Source organism: Sapajus apella, unplaced genomic scaffold (assembly GCF_009761245.1).
Source record: "Sapajus apella isolate SASKATOON/1434 unplaced genomic scaffold, GSC_monkey_1.0 scaffold14, whole genome shotgun sequence".
In the NCBI taxonomy this organism is placed as follows: domain Eukaryota; kingdom Metazoa; phylum Chordata; class Mammalia; order Primates; family Cebidae; genus Sapajus; species Sapajus apella.
This window is the reverse complement of record NW_022436954.1, coordinates 14417651-14427835: the sequence shown is the minus strand read 5'-3', so window position 1 is coordinate 14427835 and position 10185 is coordinate 14417651. Positions and strand designations below refer to the sequence as shown.

General features: G+C 36.4%; 1 protein-coding gene across 1 annotated transcript; it reads right to left on the bottom strand.

Annotated features, from left to right (window-relative positions):
• Window positions 1-9055: 9055 nt before the first annotated feature.
• Window positions 9056-10000, bottom strand: LOC116554442 (olfactory receptor 5F1). The gene has a single exon (XM_032282412.1). It carries the CDS (start codon window positions 9998-10000, stop codon window positions 9056-9058), a length of 945 nt encoding a protein of 314 aa, XP_032138303.1.
• Between the last annotated feature and the right edge of the window lie 185 nt (window positions 10001-10185).

Genomic DNA, 10185 nt, shown 5'->3' with positions numbered 1-10185 from the left:
CCCTCCCCTATTTCCCCCCAACTGACCCCAGTGTGTAGTGCTCCCGTGCCGTGTCCATGTGTTCTCATTGTTCAACACCTGCCTATGAGTGAGAACATGCGGCGTTTGATCTTCTGCTCTTGTTTTAGAAAGCTGGAAAACAAACATTATGAAAATGTCTAAAATTAACTCCAGATGGATTAAAGACATTTTCTTAATGTTTGTTTTCCAGCTTTCTAAAACAAATTCTTTTTCATTTTTCTGTGTCCTCAAATTTGCTGCACCTATAACCCTTCTAACCCCATCAGCTGAGGCTTTTGACTTAATACATTGATAAATAAAAGTGATCAAATATTATCTAATATTTATACATTTATATTAGTACTATTTTCAAAATTACCTTAAATGATTTTTATTGTTAATGTAATTGTACCATTATCTGACATCTAAGTTTATTTAACTTTATATTGAAGAGCTATGTGATTTATATATTAAATAAGTAATTTTCAGACAAAGGTATCAAAATTTCATGCTTTTCTGTTTCATTAGTTGAATTTCTATCCACAAACTTATAACTATTCTTAAATAAAATAGTCTGTCAACCTAATTACGGTATAGCTTACCTTTAGGGATTTGCATGCAGCTGTCTGTACAAACTTTTTAAGCTCTTCTTTTTCTCAGGAACTATGATTTCGCAATATGCTTGCTTGTTTCAAACAGCAACTGCTCTTAAATAGGAAAAGGCAGACTCACCCTAGAGTATAGCTTCTCTTAGGTATCAGTTTAATTTCTAGAAGGCTGTTTCTGCTGTCAATCATTCTGATTCATTTTTCAAAACTACTTTGAGTAAGCTTATCTTCCTTTTCATCTCCTCATAAGGGGAATCAATTAAATACCATTTAGTTGTCTAGTATTACTTTCAAGAAAAAGTTAAAAATTTTCTAACTATTGTATTTAAGGACCCTAATACCTAGTGTGGATTTGCTTGCCTTACTTCAATTTTCATAATTTATCCACATACAAATTATCTAGACCTGTAAAAAATATATATCATGTGTCTAATCACATGAACATAATATACTTGATGTCTTTAACATATTGAATGGTGAGATCCTTTTTCAGATGTGAAACCCTCGGTTCCTAGGTTAACATTTTGTATATTAAAACATGTTAAGTCTGCTGAGAAAATCTATCTGTACATTTATTTCATACTATTTTGTCTACTAAGGCATCGGGGAATGTATCCAGCTGGTTGAAAATGTAATGTACACCTCCAAGATGGCCCACGAGATGCAGCCAAGAGGAACATCACCCACAAGGGACTGGGACATTAGGAAGATTGGTGCACTCCTAGAAGAACTTCAGAAGGAAAAGATTGAGAGAGAATGGAGGGAAGACCCAGATACTGAGCTGTAGGGTGAGGAAGCTGAGAATTCTGCATGGGGCTACCTTACACCAGGAAGCACCTGGCCCCCAGTGACTCCTGCAAAGGCATGAGTTGAATGGACAAGGAACAACCCTCTCTTTCCATGAGCCCCCAGAATTCCAGCAGAAGAAATCCCCTGGACCACCAGGAACACTTGAACTGATAAGGAAAGATGCTTAGAGAAGTGGTAGGGGCAGAACTCAAGCCAGTGTGGAGACCAGAGGGTTTGGTGCATGAAGTGTCTGCAGTGGAGAATGGCCAGGAATGCCCATCCTCCTAGGCTTGACTTGCTCCCATAGGAGACATTAGCCCTAGGGGAACTGTGGGACCTGAATCCTGCAGGGTGGTCTCACCCACCACATGAGGCTATTCTAAGATGAGCACCTCTCAGTTTGCTGACCTCTCTTGGGTCCCAGTCTGGCCCCCAGCCAGGCACCTCCTGGGGGCCACATCATAGGTCCTGTACTGGGGGACCCCTGCCTGACCAGCAGAGTGCTCCAGTGGAGTAGCCCCTATGGGCACAGGCCAGCCCACCAGTGCCCTCCCTGCACTGCATCCTCTCATGCCACTTTGCCCACACTCATCCCCCTGTGTCCACCCCCTATGTATGCCTCTATCCTATTACTTATGCTAATTATAACAACAATAATACCAGCATTGCTTTGCCAGTGAGTGTGTTGCCAGCAGATATTGCCTTCCCCTCCCTGCCAGCATGAGTGTGCCTGTACATCCTGGGTGTCACTGCTGCCAGAGTGAGTGCACCCCTGCCCCTGCTGCACCGCCATTGTCCTCGGAGCATTTGTGGGCTTGTCCCTCCCTGAGTGGGTCTAATGGTCACCAGTCAGTGGTCATTAGAGAAATGCAAATCAAAACCACAATGAGATAGATACCATCTCACACCAGTCAGAATCACTATTATTAAAAAGTCAAAAAATAACAGATGCTGGTGAGGTTGCAGAGAAAAGGCAACACTTACAGAGTCTTGGTGGGAGTGCAAATTAGTTCGACCATTGTGAAAAGCAGTGTGGTGATTCCTGAAAGAGATAAAAACAGAACTGCCATTCTACCCTGTGATCACGTTACTGGCTATATCCCAAAGGAATAGAAGTCATTTTATTATAAAGATACATGCACACATACATTCATTGCAGTACTATTCACAATAGCATGGACATGGAATCAATCTAAGTGTCCATTAATAGTAGGCTAGATAAAGAAAATGTGGTACATATACATCGTGGAATACTATGAAGCCATTAAAAAAGAAGACTATGTCCTTTGCAGGAACAGGGATGGAGCGGGAGGCCATTATCCTTAGCGGACTAACTCAGAAACAGAAAACCAAATACTACATGCTCTTACCTACAAGTTCCCAAGCTGAGCGTTGGGAACTCATGGACACATGGAGGGTCTACCTGAGGATGGAGAATGGGAGGAGAGAGAGGAGCAGAGAAAATAACTATTGGGTTCTAGGCTTAATACCTGGGTGAAATCTGTACAACAAACCCTATGTGGAACAGAGCTTCACGTGTACCCTTGAACCTTTAATAAAAGAGTTTTTGTTAATGCGAGCCACTTCAAAAATAAACATTTTAAACTAGATGATTTAAAACAGAAGGAAACAAAGAAACTTTTCAACATCCTTTTGGTATTTCAGCCACTTCCTGGTGTGTATGGTGATGTTTCTCAGGCATGAAATTAAGAGCACAAAATCTATTTCTATGTGAAGTTACATTTGTTTCTTCTTGTTTTGGATTCTGTAACTATTTGACAGTGTGTTTCTTAAACCAAGTTCCTTTATGCATGCTAAATCTGCTTCTCTATACCACAGCATGACTTTCCTATATTGCTCCTCTGTACTCTTTATTATCACTGATTTGGTATGTTCGAATGGGGCTTTCTTCATTACCTTCTACAATTGAAAGCTGCACTAATTATTTTCGAGAAACTTTCCATTACGTACAAGTTGGGACAAGCTGAATGTCCATTCTCCATTGGAGTACACTGGTCTATTATGAAAAAGGAGAATTGAATAAATTGAATATTTCATAATTCAATAAAAAAATATCATAATCACCGGAACAAGTCTAAAACCTGAAACATTACCACAGATATATCAATGCCTTATTGAAATAAAGAAGTATCTTACATTCATGTCACAGTGCAATGTGGTTGTTAGTAACGAAAAAACTCTATTTCCTTCCATCTAATAGTCCTATTGTTCCCTAGGTCATCTTTTCGGTTCTCTATTGGACCACTAGCATTCAGAGAGCTGAGAACCAAATACAGACAGAGCATAAGGAAACAGGCTCACTCTAAAGAGTCTCAACACATGATAGACGTGTCATTTCTACACATATGGTATTGTAGAAACTATTAACATCATCTAACTTAAATGTGAAAGGGCCAGAGGGGCTGCATTACTGTAGGTCAAAAAAACAAAACTGTTTTGGAGAACATCAAGGCAGATTAGATTCCATCACAGGGTATTTCACTTCTCCCAGATATAAAAAGTATTTCTCCAGTGCCATAATGTTCAGTCCTGAAAAATTTGTGATCTATAATTATTACCCATTTCTCTGTATTAGGTGTGGGTGATCTCCTTCAGATTAAGAGACCAATAAATAAAAAATGAAAATATTTCTTCCACTACATACTCAGTATACAGTGACATTGGAGTGAAACGTGCTGGTGCATTCTCTTTTTTTTTCTTAGGAGAGACACAGATTTCACTAGTACTCTGGGTAGAATTTTAATGACACTTATCCTGGACACAAATAGATTCTTTTATTAATTTTTCTTCTAAACATCTGGTCCCATTCTACCTTGTTTACCTCTTTTGCAGTGGCATCTAAAGGAGATTTGAACAATCATAGCCTCGTTGCACCCTGCTCAACTTTTGTATCCCAATTAATGATGAAGGAAGTCTGAGGACCTGGAATTTGTTTACAGATCAAAGAGTCAAAGATTTAATAATCTTGACCTTGTGAAATTTTTTTTTTTGCTATAACATTTTCTTGGAAATTAAAAAAAAAATCTTAATTACTGCACAACAATCCTGTGACAATTTTTTCTGAAATACAGATTTTAAATATCTTAGTACTCTCATGCCTCTCTGTTTCAAGTTAAAGCTGGCTAATTGGTAGCTTTCTGAGATTTTAGGCATCACATAGAGCATCAGTTTATTTATTGTCTAACTCTGGACGGCTCTGAAAGCAAATGGATAAACTAAAATTAACATATATTGTATTGCGAAACCTGTATTTAGAGGCAAGTTTCAAATGCAAAGTGCTATGCTATAACCTGAATACATTTATATTTGTGCTTAAATGTTAAAATTTACAACACGATAATTATTTCTGATATTTGTCCATGTGTTTTGTTTTAAAAAGGCATATTTTCATCTTAATACAATGTAATTATTATTTTTAGCATGCTCTTATTCTTACATTAACAATGTTACTGAGATATAATTTTCAGAAAATAAACTACATAGTTTAAAATACACTTAATAGTATTTAAAATTCAATGTGGTGACAGACATATTCACTTGTGAAACCACAATCAAGGTATAGACCATTCACATTATCTAGAAACAATCCTTCTTACAATTTTTCTATATCATTCATCTTTGCTTTTAACCCCAGGAAACCATGGATCAGAATTCTACAGTTAAAGATAATTCATAATCAATAGAATGTACATTTTTATGTGTGAAGTTTTTTCCTTAGCATAAAGATGTAAGAGACATCTATGATGTAAATATCAATAGTTTATTCATTGTCATTGCAGAATAGAATTCCACTGGATGAATATGACATAATTTGGTTAGGCACTCATTTGCTGATGAGCTTTGGTTGTTTCCATGTTTTGGTGATTGTACATGGAGTAGATATGTGTACTCATAAACACAGTTTGCATTTGATATATATTTTCAATTATTTTGAGTAGATGTTTGGGACATATTACAGAATATATTTATATTTTAGGAAATTGTCAAAATGTTTTTTGAAGTACTTATATCATTTTACATTCTCACCAACAGTGTATGAGAGGGTAACAATACTTCTACACCTTGGTTAAAACTTGACTGTTAGAATGTTTGACTTTTGCCACAGTCATGGGTAGGTTCTGGTATTTCATGCTGATTTTTATTCATATGTCTTTAATGACTAAAATGGTGTGCATATTTTTATATGCTTATTGAATACTTACAAGTAATTTTTGGCTGAAGTGTTCAATCAATTCATTTATTTTTTACAGGATTGTCTTCTTCTTATTGGATGACAAGTGTTCTTTATACATTTTGTATACAAACCCTTACTCAGAAATATTTGGAAATATGTTTACCACTTTCTAGTTTCCTTTTTTAAAAATTTTATTAATGGTATTCTTTGAAGAAAAAGAGTTGTTAGTGTTGGTTTACTTAAATGCATATTTTTATGAATTACGCTTTCTGAGTACTCTTTTCGAAGTGTATAATAATCTTTATATCCCCAAGATTTTCTTTTATGATTTATTCTAGACCTTTCTATACTTTAGATGTTACATTCATGTCTATGATCCATTTTGAGTTGATGTTTGCATTTAATGTGAAGTCAGGTTTGATGTTCCTTTAGTCCTATGCAGATATCTGCTCTTGCACTGTTTGTTGAAAAGACTTTTCATTCCCCATGGACTATCCTAGGATCTTTGTCAAAAATCAGCTAATTATCTATATATTATGTTACATATGTTATAAGGTAATATATACTATTACTATATTATTAATATGATATAAATATATTATACAATGTAATATATATAATTATCTGATTTATATATCTTTTTTAGACTCTTCATTTTGTTCCATTTATCTATGTATTTAGTTTCCCTAAGATATTTTAGGTAAACATTCATAACACTTACCTAAAGGAGCAACTTTTCCTTTAATATTTTCAACTTTATTTTCCCTCACTTCATTGTTCTGTCTAGAACCTCTGCACAAGGTAACATGCATATTATTCTAACCGATATATAATAGTTATACATATTTATGGCTGTATGTGGTATTTTAATACATGCACACATTGTGTAACAGTCACAACAGTCACATCTAATGTAAGTGGAATATTCATCACCTCATATTAACGTAATTCCTTAATGTAGGTCTCCATCTATTACTATAATTTAATTTGGGGGTTGTTTATTTGGATACATGTGATCCTTGAATCTTGATGCTTTCATTCCTTCTAACTTGTTTGCTAAGTTTTCCAACTTTGGGACATTCACAGATTTTGAAAACTAGTTTCCACTTGGCCTCATCTCATTACTGATGAGGGTATTGACCCAACGTAGCTAATAGCATAATTTTAACAAATAAATTATTCAAAATCCGTTAAATGAGACAAAACATTGGTTGATGGTTGTTCATTTTGAGAATGTGGTAACATTAAACACCTAAATTTTTTTAAAAAGACTAGAAATTAGAAAAATTGGGCCAGGTGCAGTGGCTCACGCCTGTAATCCCAGCACTTTGGGAGGCTAAGGTGGGCGGATCACAAGTTCAGGAGCTTGAGACCCGCCTGGCCAAAAGGGTGAAACTCTGTCTCTACTAAAAAATACAAAAATTAGCCACTCGTGGTGGCAGGCACCTGTAGTCCCAACTACTCGGAGGCTAAGGCAGAAGAATCACTTGAACTTGGGAGGCAGAGGCTGCAGTGAGTCAAGCTCAATTGGAATGCAGCAGAGATCATTGCATAATGAAGAGACTAAAATATTACCTTTATAAGAGAGGTTTTAAGAGATATTGTTAGTTTATAAAGGAAGAAGATAATGAGAAAACCACGTTCAATACGATAGCGGTTTCTGAGTGCTTTTAAATTTCTTTTGAGTTACACACAATACAAGTATTTGGAACTTTTTAAATACAAATGCATTGAACAATATGCAAGAAAATATAATAATTAACAAATATAAATCTGATAAAGTAGGTAAATAATTAAAATTTACATTAAAAGTACACATTCAATGAATTAAAAACTAAGCAAAATCACTAAGTGATAAGAGCTCCTAATTTGAAAATATTTGTAGACTTTGAGTTTAATTAGGTATAAGAGAGTCGAATTAGAGAGCAGGGAGTACAACTCAAAACATGTCTGAAGCTCCAAATCTCAAGATAACTGGACTCCATCTCCCAAACATTGTTTCTAAGTTTTACATAAGAAGAAATATAAACATTTACTTGCACAATATTTTAGTCCCATATGTGATTCCATTAAGTCACACAGTACAGAGGAAGTGGAGAAAATACACTGAAACAGTGGCCAGCTGGTGTGGAAAACTGTGGGTGAACTATTCAGTGGACAGAGCTCCAGGGTCTGGTAACCACTGTGGTCTCGTAAGGTGGGAGAATAATTCAGACAACACTGAATTATTCATGAATATCTAACTGGACAAAGTCACCTGCATGGACCATTGAGGAAAATAAGATGGTTGAGCTGGGCAGCATTTTGTGACTGGCCATAGTGTCTGCTATGCCTACATCCCAGGTGATGTGAGCATCACTACCTCTATCAGGTACAAATTCACTGACAAGGTCAAGAGTAAGAGCCATGGAGAATTTCCTTCCATAAAAGTGTCTGTCTCTTTAGCAAGCCACAGCCCCCACACATCTTCTTCCAGAGTCCTACCAAGGCAAATCCTTGTCTATCTCCACATTATGAATGCTTAGATTTAATACAAATGCCATTTTCGATTAATATGTAATCACAATTGAGAAAAGACTTTTGTGAACAGAAAATCCAGGACCTTATTTTGAAGAATATCTGTCAGATTCATTAATTGAATATTAATCTATCAGTTGGGAACTATGCAATGATTAAAATCTTTGCAGCACATGAGCATGTGTGTACGTGTCTTCCTACATATGTGTTAGTCTCAAGGAAAGAAAGAGAGAGACAGGGCTAGAAAACTTGGAGCAGAATGAAAGGCAATAGAAGGATATCTGGAAAGAGAATAGGAAGGAGAATTGATGCATACTAATCAGAGTTTCTTGATAGCACAGTTTTGCACAGATTCACACATTCTTTAAATACACACATGCACACGTGTGTGTGTGTGTGTTTGTGTGAGAGAGAAGGGGAGGTAAAAACCGAAGAGTTTAAAATTCCTATTAAAACTAGAGTCCTGAAATTTGATTTTATTCCTACAAGAAGTAGTTCAGTGAATAAAAAGGAGAAATATATACTAAACTTACAGAATTTCTCATCTATGTAATCTTTAACAATCCCTTCAAAATCATAAATGATCAAAAATAGTGCATGAGACAAACATGAATGGATAATAGAAATTATTTTATATGTCCAGTTTCACGTATCATTGTGGCTTTGGTGTGCAAATATAGAATTCATTTGTTTTTCTGGATATGGATAAGATTTCACTAAAACTATTATTTTGGCAAGCCTATTAAAGATATACAGAATAATAGTAAAGTCAACATGCCATGGTCTTGTATCAGTCTGGTAATTTACTTTATCCCTAACGGGATACAAATACTTCAGTGTTAACAGAATGTGTTTACTGAGAAAATATTCTAACAAAACGTAGGCAGGAGCTATACTTTGAAAGTAACTAAAATATGCTCTTTAGATCAGATTTTTAGTCAAACAATTACAGAAATGAAGGGATATTTTTCCTGGTAATGACATACACTAAAGCCTTCTTTACTTCCTTATTCCTGAGGCTGTAGATCAGAGGATTCAACATGGGGATCACCACTGTGTAGAACACAGAAGCCACTTTGTCCTGATTCAGGGAGTAGCTGGAACTAGGTCTCAGGTAAGTGTAGATGGAGGTGGCATAGAACAGAATTATGGCTGTCAGATGAGAGGCACATGTGGAGAAAGCCCTGTGCCTTCCCTCCCCTGAATGCATAGAAAAAATGGAGAAGAGAACATAGGAGTAGGAGGAGAGGATGACTAGCAGAGCCCCAACCATATTCACACCAGCAAAAGCGGAAAAGATGCTTTCCTTCAAGTGTGTGTCAGAACAAGAGAGCTTGAAAAGTGGGGGACTGTCACAGAAGAAGTGATGGATGACATTGGAGCCACAGAATGGCAAGCTGCTGACATAGCTAGTGTTGACCATGGAGTTCAGCAATCCTGCAGCAAAAGCCCCAGCTGCCATTTTAAGGCAGACTGTCCTGGACATAATCAAGGTGTAAAGCAGCGGGTGACATATGGCCACATACCGGTCATAGGCCATTAACCCAAAGAGGATGCATTCGGTTGTTGCCAGGGTGATAAAGAAGTACATCTGCAGGAAGCAGCCAGCAAAAGAGATGGTTTTCTTCTCTGACAATAAATCTGCCAGCATCTTCGGGGTGATGGTGGTTGAGTAACAAACGTCCACAAAGGACAGGTTAGCCAGGAAGAAATACATGGGTGTGTGAAGTTGGGAGTCGATCCTGATTAAGAGGATCATCCCGATATTCCCCAATATTGTAAGAGTGTAAATCACAAGAAAAAACAGAAAGAGGATAATCTGTAGCTCCAGTGTGTCTGTTAATCCCAACAGGATGAACTCAGTCAGTGAGGTATAATTTTCTCTAGACATTTATGACAAATATATTTTGTGTAATCTTCGTGTTAGTTGTAAATATTTTCCTCTCTAAAAGTTAACCAAAAAAAAAAAAATGTTAGTTGGACAATCACATATGGCAAAGAAATAAACAAAAACCTAGGGTAATATGTCATCATGAATGGAATAACTGAAATAAGAGAAATCTTAGAGCACTCGTG

Excerpts from the sequence above, each read along its gene's own strand:
- LOC116554442 (XM_032282412.1), bottom strand. The coding sequence starts at position 10,000 with ATGTCTAGAGAAAATTATACCTCACTGACTGAGTTCATCCTGTTGGGA.